The sequence below is a fragment of the Asterias amurensis genome, chromosome 11 (assembly GCF_032118995.1).
Source record: "Asterias amurensis chromosome 11, ASM3211899v1".
Taxonomy (NCBI): domain Eukaryota; kingdom Metazoa; phylum Echinodermata; class Asteroidea; order Forcipulatida; family Asteriidae; genus Asterias; species Asterias amurensis.
Genome location: NC_092658.1, coordinates 6,799,222 through 6,820,857, shown reverse-complemented (window position 1 = coordinate 6,820,857; position 21,636 = coordinate 6,799,222). Strand labels below are relative to the sequence as shown.

General features: G+C 37.6%; 1 protein-coding gene across 1 annotated transcript in view; it reads right to left on the bottom strand.

The window, feature by feature from the left end:
• Window positions 1-2,616: 2,616 nt before the first annotated feature.
• The window catches only part of LOC139943927 (sphingosine kinase 1-like), a 32,750-nt gene continuing 13,730 nt past the window's right edge, over window positions 2,617-21,636 (bottom strand). The window contains exons 2-5 of the mRNA XM_071940822.1: window positions 14,767-14,916; window positions 11,042-11,136; window positions 8,715-8,830; window positions 2,617-7,583 (exon numbers count right to left, since the gene is read on the bottom strand). Coding sequence (XP_071796923.1) covers window positions 6,575-7,583; window positions 8,715-8,830; window positions 11,042-11,136; window positions 14,767-14,916 — 1,370 coding nt within the window. The 3' untranslated portion in view covers window positions 2,617-6,574. The remainder of the gene's footprint in view (window positions 7,584-8,714; window positions 8,831-11,041; window positions 11,137-14,766; window positions 14,917-21,636) is intronic.

Genomic DNA, 21,636 nt, shown 5'->3' with positions numbered 1-21,636 from the left:
TGCTGCTCATTTCTGCTAAGCAGAACATTCTTAAGCAATGCCCTGGTCAAAAGTCACTCTGTACAGGATCCAATTATGACTAATGAATACGAGAAAATGATATGAAAAACAATAAACTTCTTTCAGTTTTTCTTTGAAAGAAACATGTGTGAGTGCCTAGGTGTTCACCAAATCGGGTACCTATAACAAAAGAGGGAAATAGGCTTCCTAGTTGGCATGTGTGTACCAAAACCAATGGGAGCTGTTATCAAAAAGTTAAATTACAAACAAAACAGTGACAATAAGAGGTCCCCCATTGCAGGTGTTTAAATAAAAACTATGGATGTGGTTCGGTATACACTTTCAAGCCAGGGACCTATAACAAAAGAGGAAAACATTGGGGTCCCCAATTGGGTAAAGGTCCACAGTTGGGTAACAGTCCACAGTTGGGTTAAGGTCCTCAGTTGGGTAAAGGTCCACAGTTGGGTAAAGGTCCACCGTTGGGTAACGGTCCACAGTTGGGTAAAGGTCCACCGTTGGGTAAAGGTCCACAGTTGGGTCAATGTCCCCAGTTGGTTAGAGCATGGAGGAGTTTTCTTCCTCCATGGTTAGAGGTCCACAGTTGGGTAAAGGTCCCCAGTTGGGTAAAGGTCCACAGTTGGGTAAAGGTCCACATTTGGGTAAAGGTCCACAGTTGGTTAAAAGTCCCCAGTTGGGTAAAGGTCCACAGTTGGTTAAAGGTCCCCAGTTTGAGAGCGTGTACAAAACTAATGGGAGCTGGTGCCAAAAGTACAAACAAAAACTTGGACAATAAGAGGTCCTGATAGACATTCAATGCTAATCAAACTAGATGTTTAGTTGAGTTCATTATAAAAATGGACTTATATACGGACAAGACTTTACTATTAGCTTGCTTCAGCAGAATTTTTAATTGAGCTTATGATTTGCACTCCATTTTACTACACATACCACAGTCATTCAATTACAGCGCCTTTTAGTTATAACTAGCATCAGATAATTACCATAATCATGAATATTCAAATTGGTATTTTATCATCATACACTATTAGCCGACATTCACACTTATCAATCTGTGAGCCGCATTGCATGTTATTTAAAGCTTGTGTACACTTCTTGTAATTATCACAAAATTCTATATTAGTATTTATGCCATAACAATTTTCTATCTTTGCTTAATGGCAAGCAAAACTTAGAAACGTTTCTTCTACTAAATCAATTCTATGATAATTTATAAGCTTTGAACTCATATGATTTGGTCCTTCTCAGTACCTTTTCAAAAAATAACTAAAAGTGTATAAAGGCTTTAGGTTCTTTCTTCATAATTTTCCAATAACAATTACTTTACTTAATTGCCCCATTCCAATTAATAATAACTATTAGTTTTGAACTTATCTGCAGTCACACACATGCACAGTTTGGGTTAGAGTATCCGCATTTAGTTCAAAATACAATACAAGTTTCAGGTTAAGATTCAGCATACAGTATTTCCAAAAACTCTTTATAAAACATCTTTACCAAGCCAGTTTTTCTAAAGGAAATAATACTTCACCATCATCAGCTTGTTAATTCAATTATTTGTTGGAACATGTTCAGGGCCCAATTTCATATAGCTGCTGAACGGTAAGCATATTTTCGTGCTTACTGTAGTAGAACAATTTGCAAAGTCTTAAAGGAACACGTTGCCTTGGATCGGACGAGTTGGTCTATAAAAAGCGTTTGAAACCGTTTGTTATGAAATGCATATGGTTAGAAAGATGTTTTAAAAGTAGAATATAATGATCCACACAAGTAATTGCACGGTTTTCCTTTTACGTCGCGAACTAACACGATCGGCCAATTATGGGAGTGAAACATTTGACTCCCATAAATGGCCGACCGTGTTAGTCGACGAGGTAAAAAGAAAACTACGCAATTTTGAGGCATATTGGTGTAGCTCATTATATTCTACTTTTACAACATGTTTCTAACCATATGCATTTTATAGCAACTGGTTACAAACCCTTTTCAAAGACCAACTCGACCGATCCAAGGCAACGTGTTCCTTGTATTGTCAATTTGTCATGTCAGTGTTCATGCAGTAAGCATTGAAAACGTTAGCATGCCTTTTCGGTAAGCAGCGCTATGAAATGGAAATCGTGCAGTAAGCACAAAATCAGCCGTTAAGCAGCTCTATGAATTTGGCACTGGTCCTAACTAAGTGGTACATTATACATAAGTATAGGAATGCTACTTTCTGGGAAAATTGTTAGTTTCAATCTGAAAGCTCACTTAATCTGGCAAACCCAACCATATGCCAATACATGACTGCATATTACAGATATATTATCTGAAAATTTATCTGAATATTTTGATTTATTTTTAAATAATTTTCAAAACTAATGCACCTGTTAACGTATAGACTTTGTGTTTCCAAAATCTAAATATCAATCAAAATCACACTTATAAATCTTATTTAAAAAAAGAAAAAAGGATTTTACGAAGAAAAACACAAGTTCACTTTTACTGCAATTTAATACAAAATAAATAGACATCCATAAATATAGGTTTTTCACCTCTGTACCCATCCATATCAGATTCTATAATTATCAAACAAAAAGATTCAATTTCACTCAGTGGTTATCAAATTCAGCTGTACTTTGTAATAAAAAATGTATACGCTTTTTTTATCTTTCCTTCTCTGACCACATGGAATGAACATTTTACGATCAACGGCCAAATGCCATAGATCTGCTAAGCAGAGTTTATTTAGAATATTTTTTTTGCGCTCCGTGAAAGAGGCAGATTGATGCCATTTTGTTTACACTTGGTTATATATTCAACCCTGAATAAATTGTATTGAACATACAATCATATTTAATTACCCAATATTTTAATTTACTGGCGGGTTAATCTGAACCTTGCATTTAATTATCAAATGCATAGAGGTTGAAACCAAGGTCAAAATAATCACAAAAACAGGTCAAAAAATCGTCTCTATGAAGTGCAAATATAATCTTTTTGTTTCACTATACCAATCCTACTTTAAGTATTTATACGTAACTGCTTGCATAATACGGATTTATACAGATAGTAAATTACAAAATGTACCCAACCAAACAAACTGAATGGGTACAATTCTTTCATATTTATACAAATATCACTCTCTTTAAAATTAATGTTCTTTACTCTTTTTCTACTTGTACAATAAAAACATAAACTAAAAAATTACAAGTATTTTGAAATCGTAAGCGATAGTCTATAAATCAAGGCCTGGCAATTTGCCCCTGAATGAGGGCACTTGTACTTTCTACTGAAATATTTCATGGGGCACCAAGGCAAAGACTCGAGGGCCACGGGGTCATCTGTTGCCCCAGTGAAGAATTAGGACTGATACCATCATCGAATAAGGCTCTATTCAAAAATGATTTTTTTTTTGATAACTTGTTTAAAAATATTGAAAACTTTCAGTGCTTATTTTACTCATTAAATTTGCCATACAGACAAACAAGCGTTTGCTGAAGCGCTGGTTAATTCAGTGATTGTTGAATAAAGACATTGGCCCATTATGCAGGCACTTGAGCCCAATTTCATAGAGCTGCTAAGCAAACTAAAAAAGCTAAGCTTAACAATATTATGCTTACCAGAATAAGCTTACCAGCCAAACTACTATGCCACATGTACAATTTGTGCCTGGTTACCTTGTTCATGTCTGCTTAGCAGACAATTGTTAAGCAATATTTTCTGCTCTATAAATTGGGCTTCAGAGTAACTTGTGTTTTTTTTTCAAAATTTTAAATTTAGCCAGTAGCTTACAACCCCCAAAAAGTCTCATTTAAACTAAAATACAAAACATAACAAAAAGTAATTTCACTTTCCTTTTTATTTACAAATATTCAATTCGGTGAACTTTAGTTGGTAAAGTGTGATTAGGAATGTGTATAGTTGTACAGTACAATTTCAGCCATTTATAACACTCATTAATTCATGTAGGCACTAGCAAAAAGTCCTTCATTATGAAGCATATTGTAATGTAATGATGTACTGCACATGCACCCACAATTTGTATGATTACTATTAGTATTATATGTATTTTGTTTTCTGGGAGGGCTTCATTTGTAAGTTGCCCCCCTTTGTACAAACAAAAAATTGAATTTCTACACACAGAAAACAATTGAACACTTTAATTTGAAAGGCTATGGGTTACACACAATCAGCTGGGGGCAGCCATCTTTTCTGACTCCTAAACATGGTTATACAACTGGGCCCAATTTCATAGAGCTGCTTAGCACAAAAATTTGCTTAGCATGAAATTTTTACCTCGATAAAAACTGGGTTATCAATTAAATTTTCACGTGATTTTCAGGATTAAGCAAACGACAGCTGAAGACCAGTAACAAGCAATATGCAACAAATGAAAGTTTGGTTGGTAATCCTGTTTTTATCACAAAAGAAATTTCATGATTAGCAGCTCTATGAAAGTGGGCCCTGGACATGACTCGTTAGTTGCTTACCACATAGTTCTGTTTTATCTGCATCCCATAAGGCAAATCATTTAATGGGCACAATTACATTGAACCAGGGCCCAATATCATACAACTGCTTAAAGACAATGGACACTATTGGTAATTGTCAAAGACAAGTCTTCTCACTTGGCGTATCTCAACATATGCATAAAATAACAAACCTGTGAAAATTTGAGCTCAATTGGTCATCAAAGTTGCGAGATATAAATGAAAGAAAAAACACCCTGGTTACACGAAGTTGTGTGCTTTCAGATGCTTGACTTCGAGACCTCAAATTCTTAACTTGAGGTCTCAAAATCAAATTCATAGAAAATTACTTCTTTTTAGCAAAACTACGTCATATCAGAGGGAGCCGTTTCTCACAATGTTTTATACTACCAACCTCTCCCCATTACTCATTACCAAGTCAGGTTTTATGCTAATAGTTATTTTGAGTAATTACCAATAGTGTCCACTGCCTTTAAGCAGCTTATTTTTTGCTGAACAAAAACCAGCCGGATACCAGCCATAAATTGTACATAGGAATGGTATTTTGGCTGGTAACATTATTCTGGTAAGCCTTATTTCATTTTATGTAACTGGGCCCAGCTGGATCTGAGCAGGGGTCCATTTCATTGTTCTGCTTACCGTAAGCAAGGAAGCAGCGCTTACGGAAGAAGGGTATTCTGAGCTTACGTCAAACGTATTTCACAGGTGAGCTTATGCGCGCACTCCACCCTACTCGGCATTCTCTGCTAATACACAGCTAGTGCAGAACCTTGGTGCTGGCACATAAGCGGAGAATGGTGATTCATCAGCACAGAATTTGGTGGTAAGCAGAGCCATGAATTAGGGCCCAGGTTTGACAGCTTGTTAATGGTTGGCCAAAGACACATCTCAAGCCATGCCTGAATTAAGTGACTTAGGCTACAGTTATGGCTGTTGGCTACAACGACATGGCTGAAGAATATGAGCTTGCTCTAGCCATAGCCACTGCCAAAGCTTTTAAATCAACGCAGTCTCAGTAAAGACCTTTATCATGGTGTGGGATACTTGATGTTCTCCAATTCAAATCAATGTACCCAAATCGAGGTTGGACAGAGAATTTAGTCTGGTTCCTTTTTGTATGATGAACATTCACTTTGATTACTGCTATTGGATACGAGGATCATAACCAAAATGGTGGCAGCATGATAAGGGTGGACAGCCACATTTCTTAGACCAGGGCCCAATTTCATAGAGCTGCTAAGCACAAAAATTTGCTTAGCATGAAATTTGTTCCTTGATAAAAACAGGATTACCAACCAAATTTCCACATGATTTTAAGGATAAGCAAACAACAGCCGAATACAAGTAACAAGCAATATGAATCCTGTTTATATCAGGGAAGAAACTTCATGCTAAGCAAATTTTTGTGCTTAGCAGCTCTATGAAATTGGGCCCTGGTCAAAATGGTTTAGACAGCTAAATGAACCTGTATATTAGCATCAGCTTGGTTAGTTACCTATCAGCAGCTTAGTTAGTTCACCATCAACTGCTAAGCTAATAAACTATCAACAGCCAATGATTCAGTTAATCTGGTCAGCAGTTTAACCTGGGTCAGATGTCATGGCTCTGCTTACACATACTGCCACCATAATATGCTAGCTGTGTAAGCTAAGAATGCTTGGTTACACGAAAATCCACATGCTCACAAGCAAAGATTCCTGGCTCCTGAAATACGCTTTCACGTCCATTTGGCACAATTATTTCTGCTTCAGTTTATGCCATGAAATTGGAGCTACTCATCCTAACTAACCATGTTAACAATCCAGTCACTTTGACAACGTTTCATCAACTTTGGTAGAGGATGTTTTTAACCCAGGCCACAGGCGACTTCACGAAATGCTAGGATTAATCCTATCTTTAGTTAGGACGAGTAACTAGTCCTATCAAACTTGGGATTAATCTTTAGGTTTGCATGTTACAGCGCAAGTCCCAAGATTAATCCTAAGTTAGGAAGAGTTGGGTGAAATTGACGGGAGGAACTCTGCCAAACAAATAGGCATTAATATCAAAATGCAGATACTGCATAATATAAGAAAGAAAGTCTGTTATGCAGAGTCCATGATGTGAGTAGGTAGTATGATATTAGCCTTGTATGGTAGAACTTCCCCTTGGACTGGCCCATACTCCATCTGCTCACCATCAACAGTGATAATACCAGGCTCGGTTTGGGGTTCCATACGGAACGCCTTCACAAACTTTGACTTAAGGTATGGTGCTGCTAGGTGTCTCCCAGTTTGTATAGCGTCAACGAACTCCACCATGTTCCGTCGTGAGGTCGGGAAATTTATATACTGAATGCTGATGACGCCCTCGTCGAACTTTCTATCTGGCCATACGTTGACATCCTCGCCGATATGAGAGAGGTACGTGATGAGGATGCCGACGAAATCTCCTTCGACTGTGACCCAGCCAGACGGGAGAGGGTCAGAAACTCTAGGTGGTAGTACAGAAGGTATGGGGTTTGCTTGGTTACTTGAATTAGCAACATGGTGGTTGAACAGACTACCACTGGTCTGTGGAGGCGATACTTCGTCTTGGATTATAATGTCGCTGTCCGACTCGTCTCGGATAAACTCCTCGCAGAAGTTTAAGCCAGAGTTTCTTCCAGCATCTGAGAGATTGTCATGTAAGGATACGCATCCTCGGTGCATGTTTGGTCTGGGGTTATCAACGCCTGCCAAGGATGTATCTACCGTGCTATGTGGACGAGATAAAGACTGCTGGTTGCTCTTACTCTTAGCGTCTTTACTGGATTTTGGTTCCGTAAGATGTTCATACGCCTCTGGGTTCTCGACAGGCAGGAAGGAGATGCTTCCACGGTATCGTCGCATATTTAAGATGCGTATAACGACACCTACCGTGAAGCGTGGCTTCCCCATCCAACGAAAGCGTTCACTTTCGATATCAATATCAGCTATGATTCCCCAAGTGATAGCAAGAAAGGAATAGATACGGCGGATTGGGGTGACGATAGTGACAACATCGATGGGCTGTACACCACCTTTACAGATCAGAAAGGCAGCGTGGAGGGCTGTGCACTTGTTTGGCTGTTCTCTGTTGGGAAAATTGAGATTAAAACTGCTCTTTACACGTTTTGAAATTGAAAACATGAAATTTACTTGTGTGTTGCGGGTGGTTCTGTAAGTTATCTATTCACATACAAACGGTTTTCAGAATAACTAATACTGAAATGACACTTGATATATTATTATTTCTACAGTTCATTCAAATCTACAGGACAAATCTAAACACGCAAATGCTGCGCGCTGCCATGGCTGTGCCATCAATGCTTGGCTGTGTTTTTTCACAAGAAGCAGGGACAAATCGTTGGGGGGGGGGGGGGATTTGCACAATTTCCATGCAAGGGTTTGCATGGCATAATGATAATATGTACAAAACACTATCTAATAACTAAACAGGAACTGAATCCTCAAAACTGCACAGACAATAATAAATAAGCTGGTCTGAGTGTGGTAGACGCGAAAACAGGTACATCGGCAAGGTTTTGGGAGACGGAATTTCATTTTTCACTTTATTCAGATATTTGTCACGCTGCCCTGTCAGGGAAAGTGTATAAATCCCTGAAAAAGACACCTTATTCACATTTTTTGAAAGTTAAAAAGACGATGATTTGTACATGTCTCTTGGGAGTCACTAAGTGAGAAAACTTAGTCTCTAGCAAATCCATGATCTCAAATGAAATTGAGTTTTATTGCCAACTAGAAAAATACCATTGTTCGATATTTAAAGTGACATTAAAGAATGGTAGGGAAAAAAATTGTGCAGATCCAAGATTAACATAAATCAATTTACACGGTCGAATGATAATGATAGTAGAAATTCAAACATTTTTGTCTGAAAAGTCATGTTTAACGAGAAATAAATAATCTGATTTCGTGTTTCGCTCAGAGAGCATTTTATACATTTTTGTTTGCATTGATAACGTGCAAAATGTGTAATCAGTTTCATCAGTTTTTTTTTCTCAAAACCCAGATGGCCGATCGATCTCAAACTTATTCAGGTTTGTTAATTACATGAAGTGCTTACACTGCCAGCAACTGTTTTGTTAGCAAAAAAACAATCCTGTAGATGTTTCTTTAACACGCAGATTTTGATAAGGTATATGAGTGGCACAGGATTTGCATCCACAGAACAAGCATTAACCGTTGCTACGGTGATTCTTACCCTAATTTGGAGATGACGGCAGCAAAGAGGGCGTTCCCCGATCCCGCTGGTATAATACCGATAGGCACCTTGAGGACAGACTGTGGATCTTGATGCTTCATCATGCCGTTAAGAACCTGCACAAATAACCATGGCAACCACACATTACTTAGCATTATTCAATCAATACTGGCAAGGTTTTTTGTTTATGATAAGCATTACAATGAGCTTTTTTGAGGTGTGGTGGACACTATAGGAGTCCACAGTTTGGTTTTGATGTATGCAGACATAGCCAAACCAAATATTCTTACTGGAAAACGTTGCCTTGGATCAGTCGAGTTGGTCTTTGAAAAGCATTTGTAACCATCTGTTATATTAATGCATATATATGGGTAGAAAGATGTTGTAAAAGTAAAATATAATGATCCACAGGAACATGCCTCAAAATTGTACGGTTTTCCTTTTACCTCGTCGACTAACACGGTCGGCCATTTATGCAAGTCAAATTTTTGACTACCATAAATGGCCGACCGTGTTAGTTCACACAGTAAAAGGGAAACCATGCAATTTTGAGGCAAATTTGTGTGGATCATTGTATTCTACTTTTAAAACATCTTTCCAACCATATGAAACGATTACAAATGCTTTTTATAGACCAACTCGTCCGATCCAAGGCAACATGTTCGACCATATCTCAAAATGGCTTTGCTCTGCCCTTAGGTTCAACTTGATGTGGGTCCTTTTGTTTTGCTCAGTTCTATTCAACAAGTTATTCTGTTGATTTTAGATTTCAATATTTCAGGCCAAGGGCAAGGTCAAGGGCACCAAGGCAATTTCTCCTTGGTAAAGGGAGCCCAATGAGGAAATTGTAAATTTCTACTGGAGCATTTCAAGAGCACCAATGAAATTACAATAAGGGCGTGGAGGCAATCACCTTCGTTGCCTTGTGGACTGACATTTGTTATTCATATTATTGCTCCGAATAGCATCATGCATTGCTGCCTAACATGTGCACTCAACTGTGCAACACATGGGGACAATGACTTCCAAAATGGCGCAACCAAGATTATGATGATGGCGTTAGGTAAATTAGGTAAATTCAGGGAATAAGGCTTGAGATACACATCCCACCATCTTGAAGGGGCACATCAATTTTCCTCCGACAAGGGGGCAGTTCTTTAAGGAAAATTTTAATTTTGTTTTGGGACTTTGCAGAGGGCAACCACAGCAAAAGCACAACACCATAGCAATTGCTTTGGGTGTCATGGGTTAATTTGAGGGGCTGGATTAGATGATCAAACTCACAAGTAAAAACCATAGACCTTTTAAAAGATCAATCAATACCACCTTTGACTGCTTGAGAGTGAGCCATTTTTTATGATCACCTGCTCAACTGATATAGTACAAAGATTGATAAATAATAACATTGTATGCAGATTTTGTCTCTGGCTGAAAAAAAAAAATCCAAACAGCTACATCCCTTACAAAATTCCTGTTTCGATTTACATCTAGAATGTTTTTTTCTTTTCAAAAACTTGTTTACTTCAATATTTTTTAGAATGGTCACTTATCATATTGTTTTACATGTAGGTAGGCCTGTGAATACACAATATTAACAACATCACAGGGTTGTTTGCTACGCTGTTGAAAGGGCAAGGGCACCCCTTATACCCTATGAGAAAATTGTGATTTTCTACCAGAGCATTGTAAGGGCACCAAGGCAATGACCAGGGGGCATGGAGGCAATCACCTTCATTGCCTGCATGAAGTATCAGACTTGACATCATAAATGAGGGAAAAAAAAACTCTACCCAGACATGCCATATTGGATGGTTAATGTCTCTGGCATGGTGCTAGTAACCATGGTAACAGTTGCCACACAACTCAGGAAGTCAGCTGCAACAAAGAAACTGCTCATGGTCCATGGATGACAAGCTTCATTTAAGTTTTATTGATCCAATTCACCCCGACTTCATCGCCACATCAATCTTCTTGGTTGCTCTATTTTGAGATTCAAGGCCTGGTGTGTTGCATACAGTTTGGTGCTATTTTTAGGTGATGCTGCAATTATACGCTAACAATCATTTGCACAAGCAGAGCCCAATTTCATAAAGCCTGTAAGCATAAAGACCTGCTAAGCACAGAAAACCATTGCTTAGCAAAAAAAAGATTACCAGCCAAAATACTGTATATTTACTATTATTTAAACGTGACCGGTACCACTCATTTCTTGCTTAGTAAAGGGTTTCGCCAAGCAGATTTTTCTGCTCAGCAGCTTTTTGAAATTGGGTCCAGCTTGCTTAGAAAATGGCGAGCGTTGCCAGGGGTCAGTACAAACACATACTTACCTCATAGACGAGACCATCCCCAGCTACCACCACAATTCCCTGCCACTCATTTGGGTCCAAGGTTGCAGCAATCTCCATTGCTTGGAACTGTTTATCTGTGAGGTGGATATAAGACAAAAATGTAGTTTTTGAATCAGTTTTAACCAGTTCAATTAGTTCATGATTTGTTATTATTTTTCAAGCAAATTATTGTGAAATTACTTGCTTTTTTTGTTTTACCCGTACAATGATGTGTATAAAGCACTGTTTACTAAGTACATGTAGAAGAAGAAAAGAAAAAAACCGAGTATAGAGAGCTTAAAGGGAAGGTTCACTGTTGGGAATTCTCAAAGTCTATTCACTTGGTGTATCCCATCGTAAGCATAAAATAACAAGCCTGTGAAAATTTGAGCTCAATTGGTCATCGGAGTTGCGAGAAAATGATGAAAGAAAAAACACCCTTGTTGGACGAATTTGTGTGCTTTCAGAGATAGGAATAAAAGACTTGTGAGAAATTACCTCTTTCTCAAAAACTATGTTACTTCAGAGGGAGTCATTTCCCACAATGTTTTATACTATCAACAGCTCCCCAATGCTCGTTACCAAGTCAGTTTTTAAGTTAATATTTGTTTTGAGTAATTACCAATCATGTACCTTCCCTTTAGTGTATAAGTGTACGGGGAATATAACAAAAAAAATCTGCCTATTGTAGTTCAAAATCTATTTATACACTGTGTTTTTTAATTATAAATAACGAGGCAAGCAATGTACAAAGAAACAATTAAAACAAAAAAACACAATAACAATACGGAAAGAAAAATCACTCAACGACCATGCCCTGAAAGAAAATATTAATAATTAATCAATATTTTATACAGTTCAATGGTCACTAGCCAAACTGTTACCTTTAAAGGCAGGGTATGCTTTTGGTAATTGTCAAAGACCATTGTCCTCACTTGGTGTATCGTAACATGTGCATAAAATAACAAATCTGTAAAAATTTGCACTCAATTGGTCATCAAAGTTGCAAGAGAATAATGAAAGATCCTTGTTGTGTAGAATAAGTGCTCAGAGATGCATGAGAAAATCGTCATGCCTGAAGCCTTTCTCAGATTCAAATTTTGGTGTAAAATGAATTTTTTTCTCTAAAGGTCACTGCGCAATATAAATGTCCTTATTATATACTACATTATATGCATACTTCAAAGGATGTCATTTATACAAGGTTGTATAATATCAAAAGCTCTCCAGTGCTCTAAACACCTCAGTTTTAGAATGATTAATTTGTTGAGCTATTTATTACCAAAGGTTTACCCCCCCTAAAGCCCAAATCATAAAGTAAAGTAATTATAATATTTCTTAATGAGGCATGCACTTAACATTTCAAACAAATTACTCTCAGCCAAGATCATTAGCAAACATTGAACTACATCCGATAATGACTCAATTGCAATGCAAATATTTCAGTACACAATTTACACCAACAGTTATTTGTTTACCTACAATGAGTCAATAATGTCTCACTTCAAAATGGTTATATTTACCCTAATGTCTGGAACCCTGTGATACGACTATCTAACAATATCTCGGGTTGGTAATTATCATTTTAAGTGACTAGACAGCAGGACAAGTTAGCTGGTCCCCCTAGGTTTTCACTGGTTCACATTTTTAAGTCTCCTTTCCACGTTGTCATTTGTTTATAACTTGAATTGCTTTTTGTGACTTTTTACTGAAGTTTTAAAACTCTTCTATCATTAATTTTAACGTTGATGCAATTCAGTCAATGACTGCTTAGAATAATTTGAATAAGTTCAACCTACATGTACACACGTAGAATAGTTTAAAATATGTTATATGAACAATTTGTGGTTTAAAGGCAATTAACTAGCCAAGGAATCAGCAATTTAACATTTTGCTTAAAGCATTTATGCAATTGGACCACTGATAAAGGGACACATAATTTAGCACAGAAAAATCATTCTTAGAATATGGTTACTGGCTATACTTGTGCCTTGTATTCGGGTCATGACAATTGTTAAGGCCGGTTTGTAGCCGGTTACACAATGGTCGGTTGATGGATTTCTTGACGCGCGATAAAATAAAAGACACAGTTTTTAGGCCTCAGCGATGACTATAAACTGCGCGTCACAATGTCCATTGCGCGACAGACTATAAACCTGCCTTAAAGCAATACTTTTGCTTTTAACCAATTCAATGAAATTGGCAATTGTCTGTGCTGTTCCAATAGTCATCCATTGCTTTATCCATATGGCAATATCATTAATTTCATTAGGCAGTCCATATATCATACAACTGACGCTTTCTAATCTATACGATTGTGCTTGTAATGGCACTTTAAAATTGTCCTAAAAAAAAAAAAAAATCCACAGAGACTAATAATGAAAATATTCTAGCTTTGTCCTGAGATGACAGTAATTTGATGCACTTCGGTAAATTTACTGAAAACATCAATTTTAATAAATACATCTATAATGAATGAATTCTCCCAAGAATTATCAGTTGCCATGGTAACGTCGAAGTCATGTTTGACTAGTGCCACAAAGACACTTGGCCAAAAACAACAGTACATGATTGCTTGATCACAAAATATGTACACAAGAAAATTGCTAATTAGGCTAAATGAACAATAAACGTAAGCTACTTTTAACCATGGTATTAGACAGAGCGGATTCTTTGTTCTTGTATGTAGGATCAAGGCACTTTTTAGGCTACACAGCTGGATAGCTATTAGTACAGTTACAGCTGGATCACCACATCATTCGTTAAAGTATAGAACATCTTAGGAACATGTTGCCTTGGATCGGTCGAGTTGGTTTTTGAAAAGCGTTTGTAATCGTTTGTTATAAAATGCATAATGGTAAGAAAGATGTTTTAAAAGTAGAATACAATGATCCACACCATTTGCCTCGAAATTGCGTGGTTTTCCTTTTACTTTGCGAACTAACATGGTCGGCCATGGCCGACCATGTTGTCGACGGGGTTAAAGGAAAACCAGGCAATTTCGAGTGACACTTGTGTGGATCATTATATTCTACTTTTAAAACATCTTTCTAATCATATGCATTTTATGACAAACGGTTACAAACGCTTTTCAAAGACCAACTCGACCGATCCAAGACAACGTTTCCTTTAAGCAGCACCCTCAGCCACAGTCATAGAAATAGCCATAGCCCCCAATTTGGATACAGCCTTTTCAGAACAATATTTCACACACAAATTAACGGGAAAACCTTTGCCTTTTCAAAAGATGTTATGAGAAGAAGGTTTCTTCCTCAACGATTTACCCAATCCCCTTGACAGGACAGCATGACATACTTATTAACCCTTTAAAACTAAAATAGAAAGTGAATACGGATATTCTGCCAAAGGACAATTCCTGGTAACTCATTTCAAATGCGACCGTACAGTTTCAGTATCTATTACACTTATCCTCACCTGTGTTGTTTTCTGGATCCAGTTTAAATGTTTTTTTCGTTTAAAGGGAAGGTTCACGTTTGGGAATTGTCAAAGTCTAATCACTTGGTGTATCCCATCTTAAGCATAAAATAACAAGCCTGTGAAAATTTGGGCTCATTCGCTCATCGCAACTTTGATGACCGATTGAGCTCAAATTTTCACAGGTTAGTTACTTTATGCATATGTTGAGATACACCAACTGTGAAGGCTAGTCTTTGACAATTACCAATAGTGTCCACTGTCTTTAAGTCTCTGATGAGTTTGTTTACCTGTGACCACCATTTTATAATCCAACTCCGCATCTCGGAACAGAGGCATAACCTGCTTCAGAAAGATCTGCTTGCCCTTGCGACGACCACTGGCTGGATTGATCAACACCAGAAGCTTCCTAGGGGGAGGTAGACGACTTGTTGCTATATCTGAAAAAAACAACAAACAAAGAAAAATGATTAGAGGCACTCATAAATTAGGAAAGTAGATTCCAAACCTGGGATTTTTTTGATTAAACAAAATTCTTTAAAGGCAGTGGACATTATTGGTAATTACTCAAAATAATTATCATCATAAAACCTTCCTTGATTACGAGTAATGGGGAGAGGTTGATGGTATCAAACATTGTGAGAAACAGCTCCCTCTGAAGTGACGTAGTTTTCGAGAAAGAAGTAATTTTCCACGAATTTGATTTCGAGACCTCAAGTTTAGAACTTGAGGTCTCGAAATCAAGCATCAGAAAGCACACAACTTCGTGTGACAAGGGTGTTTTTTCTTTCATTATTATCTCGCAACTTCGACGACCGATTGAGCTCAAATTTTCACAGGTTTGTTATTTTATGCATGTTGAGATACACCAACTGTGAAGACTAGTCTTTGACAATTACCAATAGTGTCCACTGTCTTTAAACAAAAAATCTTTAACAAAAGGTACACAATTACAGGTACACTTTTTATATTGTACTTTCAGGCCTAGAATTTGGTTTTTGAAAATGTTGAAAGGGCAAGGCCACTTGAAGGGAACAAAGGACAAGAGACCAGGAGCAATGGAGTCCATGGCCTTTGTGGCCGTCGTGTAATTCCAGGCCTGTACTTAAAGTATTTGTTTCTAGTTCATATCACACCATAATTTGTATTAGTTCTTCCACTTTCCCTTTCACTTACAAAACAAGCTGAGATATTTATTTAACCCCAAATCCATCAAGGAAGCAGGTACATTTGTTTCCTCTATGATCAGGAAATTATTGTCCAACCTCATACATAGTCTATTTGAGCCTGGAGGAAGGGATTGAGGATTATGTACATCAAAATATGATTGAGTTTTGTGTTGCACTCTGTTTAAAGACAGTGGACACTATTGGTAATTGTGAAAGACCAGTCTTCTCTCTTGGTGTATCTCAACATATGCATCAAATAACAAACCTGTGAAAATTTGAGCTCAATCGGTCGTCGAAGTTGCGAGATAATAATGAAAGAAAAAGCACCCTTGTCACACGAAGTTGTGTGCGTTTAGATGCTTGATTTCAAGACCTCAAGTTCGTCTCAAAATCAAATTCGTGGAAAATTACTTCTTTATCGAAAACTACGTCACTTCAGAGGGAGCTGTTTCTCACAATGTTTTATACTATCAACCTCTCCCCATTAATCGTTACCAAGTGAGGTTTTATGGTAATAATTATTTTGAGTAATTACCAATAGTGTCCACTGCCTTTAAGCAAGCACTGCATGTAGCCCATGGGAAGCTCTTTGTTTTATAAGGCTCTTTAAATGAGCAGGTCCTGACAAACATTTTTAAGACATCCTGTGAACTTTGGAGGCCAATGTGCGTCCATTATTGGTATTGTTAAATTACCCTAATAATATATACTGGTTATGCGCACAATATCCACCCAGCTGGGGGGTAATTTGAACATAAAAACAATTAATGCAAGTTGTAGTAGTCCTAAACTTTTGACAAATTGGGTTAAACATCCCATGGAGTTATAGCTCCATGAACATCCTGATAAACAATCTATACATTGAGAACATGTGTCACATATGGCATTCACAGTGTACATATGGTACAAACATGGCATGCATGGCATAGGTAATGTCTCGATTGACACGTGTCACACTGGCACTGTACATTAAAAGTAATGGACACTTTTCATGATATTCCCTTTTCTGGTTAAACTCCAGTTGTCAGTTTCATCAAACTGTTCCTAACTTAAGATTAATCTTAGGACTAAGGACGGGTTCAGTTCCGTATCCAAATACGTAGGACGCATTGAACCCATCCTAAGTTAGGACGGGTTACTCGTCCTAACTCCAGATAGGATTAATGCTGGTCTACGTGTACATGTACATGTAGCTTTTATTGACAACTGGATGTTTCACCTGTAACCCAAGACTCTTCCCATGAAATATGTAAAATGCACACTATAGCACATGCGCACTAACATTTTGGTTGGCAAAAATAAGTAAACATCACGCTGTTTTGGACGCGGCTAATAGCTGCATGACAGAGACGCGTTTACGCGTCTGCTTAGTGTACAACTCTATGGCGTTTGCCAACCAATAGGGTCTGTACGCATGCGTGAATGTAATTAACATATTTCAAGGAAGGGTCCATTCAAGGGAAGGGTCCATTCTTTGTGCATGAGAAATGCTATGATAGTACATTAGGGCCCAATTTCATAGTGCTGCTTAACGGTAAGTAAACTTTGGTGGTTACTGTAGCAGAAAAATTTGCTAAGGTGTAAGCCTATTTCACAGGTTAGCAGACAAATTGGATGGCCATATTGCGTGCTAACCATGGATTTGCATTTTGACGAGTATTTTAGAGCGGTAAGCACCGGAAGGTTTGCATGCCTTTTCGTGTGCTAAACGGTTAGCAGCGCTATGAAATGGAAATCGCACAGTAAGCACAAAATCGGCCACTAAGCAGCACCATGAAAGTGGGCCCTGGCCTGTTAGTGTTACATGTACATGCACATGTACTTCATGAAGCCAACAGAGGCAAATTGTCTATATGCCCCTAGTTATTGCCTTGGTGCCCATAATTTATTCAACATTATCACTGCAACTAACGGCCAATGTTTGTCTTGGATAGTCTGAGTGTTGGAAAGGTTTAAAATTAAAGTTGAAGAAAAAATGAACCCACAGATCGCTGATAAATATCGGTACAATTTCTTGATTTGTGCACATTTCTCATAATCATCGACTCTAAACCAATGTTTGTATTTTTATGAGAGATATTGGCCGTTGCCAGCTTGGTGTTTATACCCCCTTGTGGGAGTTCCTTTGACAGGAAGATCATCCAATCAAACCATGGACCTCCATGATCAAACAAACAAGCCCTCAGTTAGCAACTCCATGGTGTGGCCATTGTGGCTGGGTAAGGCAGCCTTTCCTGTTTGCTCCATGGTTCTAGTACAGTTTACATTGCACTCTATAGATTGTTACATAATTAATAACATTTTGTGTCCATTGCTATACATAATGTAGAGGGCATAATCAGGGCTGTATGCTTCGTTTTTGAAAGGGCAAGGGCACCAAGGCATTTTCTTCTTGGTTAAGGGCACTCTATGGTGAAATTGCAAATTTGTACTGGAGCATTTCAAAGGGCACAAAGGCAATGACCAGGGGACACGGAGGCAATCGCCTTCGTTGCCTCCGTGAAGTATCAGGCCTGCATAATGTACACATCAGGCCTTGTACTCTACAATGAATATATCGACTAGAGGTTCATTACTTCATTGGTTGTACATTATTTCAATGGGTGAATCATGTACAATGATAGTAGCCGAGGGTGGACCATTGTGTATTGTAGAATTGGGTTTTAATTGTATGTTTTTAATTAATTTTCTTTTTTTTAGCTTCTGCTTTATGGTTTTAAAAGGCAGTGGACACTATTCGTAATTACTCAAAATATTTATTAGCATACTGTAAAACCTTTCTTGGTAATGAGTATTGGGGAGAGGTTGACAGTATTAAACATTGTGAAAACAGCTTCTTCTGAAGTGACGTAGTTTTTTCGAGAAAGAAGTAATTTTCCACATTAATTTGATTTTGAGACCTCAGAGACCAGCATCTGAAAGCACACTACATCGTGTGACAAGGGTGTTTTTTCTTTCATTATTATCTCGCAACTTCGATGACTGATTGAGCTTGTCACAGGTTTGTTATTTTATGCATGTTGAGATAATGTGAAGACTAGTCTTTGACAATTATCAATAGTCTCCAGTGTCTTTTTAAGACTAAATATAGACTCTGGCAGGAAGTTGTTGCTTGTTGCATAAAAATTGTGTGCCTTTAGATGCGTAAAAAAAAGGATTCGGCCCAAAGTATTTTAATATTTAAGTGAGAAGTTACTTCTTTCTCAAAAACTATGTTTTTCACTATGTTTTATACTACCAACAGCTCTCTATTGCTCGTCACCAAGTAAGTTTTTCTGCTAACAATTATTTTGAGTTATTGCCAATAGTGTCCGGTGCCTTTAAGCTACATGCACAAACTGCACGTACCCTCCCTGCAGCTAGCATAATTGAATGTGTTTTGGTCAGACTGTTGGAAGGTTCAAGGTAAACAGACTGAAGCTCACAACGAATGATTACAATAATAACCACTAACAACAGGTGTCCTTGAGGGTCATATAGTAGGAAAATAGTCTCTGCTCCAGCAGTAAATGAAAAACACTTTCTTTTTGAATTATCCCTAAATATTGACGTAGACACCTGGGCAGTCAGGACATAGTGTGAAAGCCAAGGGCATTTACAATCATTTTTTGACACATGCATAGTGTACATTTACCATGAGTACACTGCAGCTACAGTACTCAGGTTCGACCGAAACATATATTTTTTTGTTTTAATGATATGTTTTTCTGGGCGTGTAACTGCATGAATCAAAGATTAAGTCAAAACAAGGGAAAAAGGTTGCCTGCAAATTTAAAAGTAGGGCATCCAAACTGCTTACCTACATGTACAATCAACTTACTATCAGATTTAATTATGCACACATAAAATATCTACATGTAAGTAAAAATCTTTTTTTTTTAAAGCCTCAATTTTTGAAGGGTGGTGCCTCTCTGGAGAAAACCATGCTCCTAACAGTACAAATGCTCCTAACAGTCTACCTGACATCATCACCAATGACAAATCCTGGGCCTAATGTCATAGTGCTGCCACTGCTGCTACATGTACATTGTAACTGAAGCAAACGAAGGAAAAAACCATGATCCTATCAGAAAAAAAAAGGTTAAAAACTTCCCGGGCTCCCCAAAATCGACCCAGTCTAGCTGACATCATCACCATTGACAAATCCTGGGCCCAATGTCATATAATAGTGCTGCTACATGTAACTGTAGCACACGAAAAGGGCATACTACATGTAACCTTTTGGTGCGAACCATGTACTTCATAAAAATGAATGACAATGCAGTTCCATGGTGGACGGGCAAGATGACTGCCTAACTATTTTGATGATATGCGAAGTCTGATAGCGTCATTTTGGAGAATGATTTATCCTGTGTTATACTGTCTGTGTATATTTAAGTTGACAAGCGCAATGTCTGGTATGGTATATAGCTACACTATTACACACTTAGTTGCAGATGGCAGACAATAGACAGGAACTACTTAGTTGCAAGGGTTCTGTCTACAAAGCACTCCAAATATTTCCTTTTTTTGGCCATGTTTTCTTATTTGTCTAATCATTGATTGTGACTTGTTCTAATTTTCTCCTAAATTAAGTTTTGATTATGATACATTTTTCAAAAGCATAGTGGACACTTGTGGCTTGTGCAAATGGCTTGACCTACTTCCATTCACACTATAGAGGGGTCAAAGTTCAGGCCTGACACTTCACGGAGGCAACGAAGGCAAATTGCCTTCGTTGCCCCTCGTCATTGCCTTGGTGCCCTTGAAATGCTCCAGTAGGAATTTACAATTTCCTCATAGGTGCCCTTTGCCAAAGAGAAAATGCCTTGGTGCCCTTGCCCTTTCAAAAACGAAGCATACAGCCCTGAAAGTTCATGTCATGTTCAAATGTGAACTTTCCCAATGTACATATACATATAGTACATGTACATGTAGTACATATGTGTATTCAAACGTAGAATCAAAAAAAGTTAACACAAAATTAAATGTTCTGTTTTATGTTATTTCTGTTGACATTTTACTGACAAAATTGAATTACAGAAAAAAAGCAATTTCTGGGAGTTTTGTAATTGATTATGGGTAAGCCTGTTACACCATACACTAACTTTCAAAAATCTAGATTTCAAAATAATTCCCATTTACTTGATTTGCAATACCTTAACAACCAGCAGGAGTTTTCATAGTGCATTACACTAACATAAAAAAAAGAAAAGTAAGTTATGTCTACAGCCTATGGCCATAAAGTTATTCCTGCATGACGTTGGAGTTAGTGATTAAAGTACATAAGAATTTACTGGTAGGTACAACAAGTATTTTTTAATCACTGTGATTCATAAGGCATAAAAAAAAATGGTATGTTGGCGTACGGGCCCCAAAAAATAGGGTAGGTTGGTAGGGATTTATTCCCCCCCCCCCTCCCAGCAACGAAAATGACATGTTTTCTAATTACACAATAACAAAAGAAAACAAGGCAACACACAACAAACGGTATATTTTTAAAAACTCTTTATGACAATTATTTTATTTTTACGTCTTTAATAAATTTTAATCACAAAATTTCTTCCCTTGAAAAAAAATATATATCCAGGGTCGGTCGTATTTTTTAGGGTAGGTCGAGTTACGCCAACATCACTTTTTTGTTTGTTATGCCTAACAGCAAAGCTGCTGTTGCTAGCTGCTGATTGCGCAATAGAGAGTTAAACAAATGACTAATAATAAAACCAATAATTTGATCAATGATTACTCGGTTTAAAAATGGGAGTGCGAGGGAGGGGCTCAGGGATGCGCTAGGGCTGACTGGTAAGAGAAACTTATCATGGCTATTATGGCAGGCCTGTTCTTTTACAGAGGCTATGGAAAATCACATCCTGGATAAAATACAAATCATCAATGTATTCTATTATTATTTTTGTTCATGCATCAATCAGCTAACATGTATAGATTGAATTCTATGCAGTAATTAACCTAGTGAAGCCTCTTATTAAAGGAAGTGGACACTATCGGGAATTA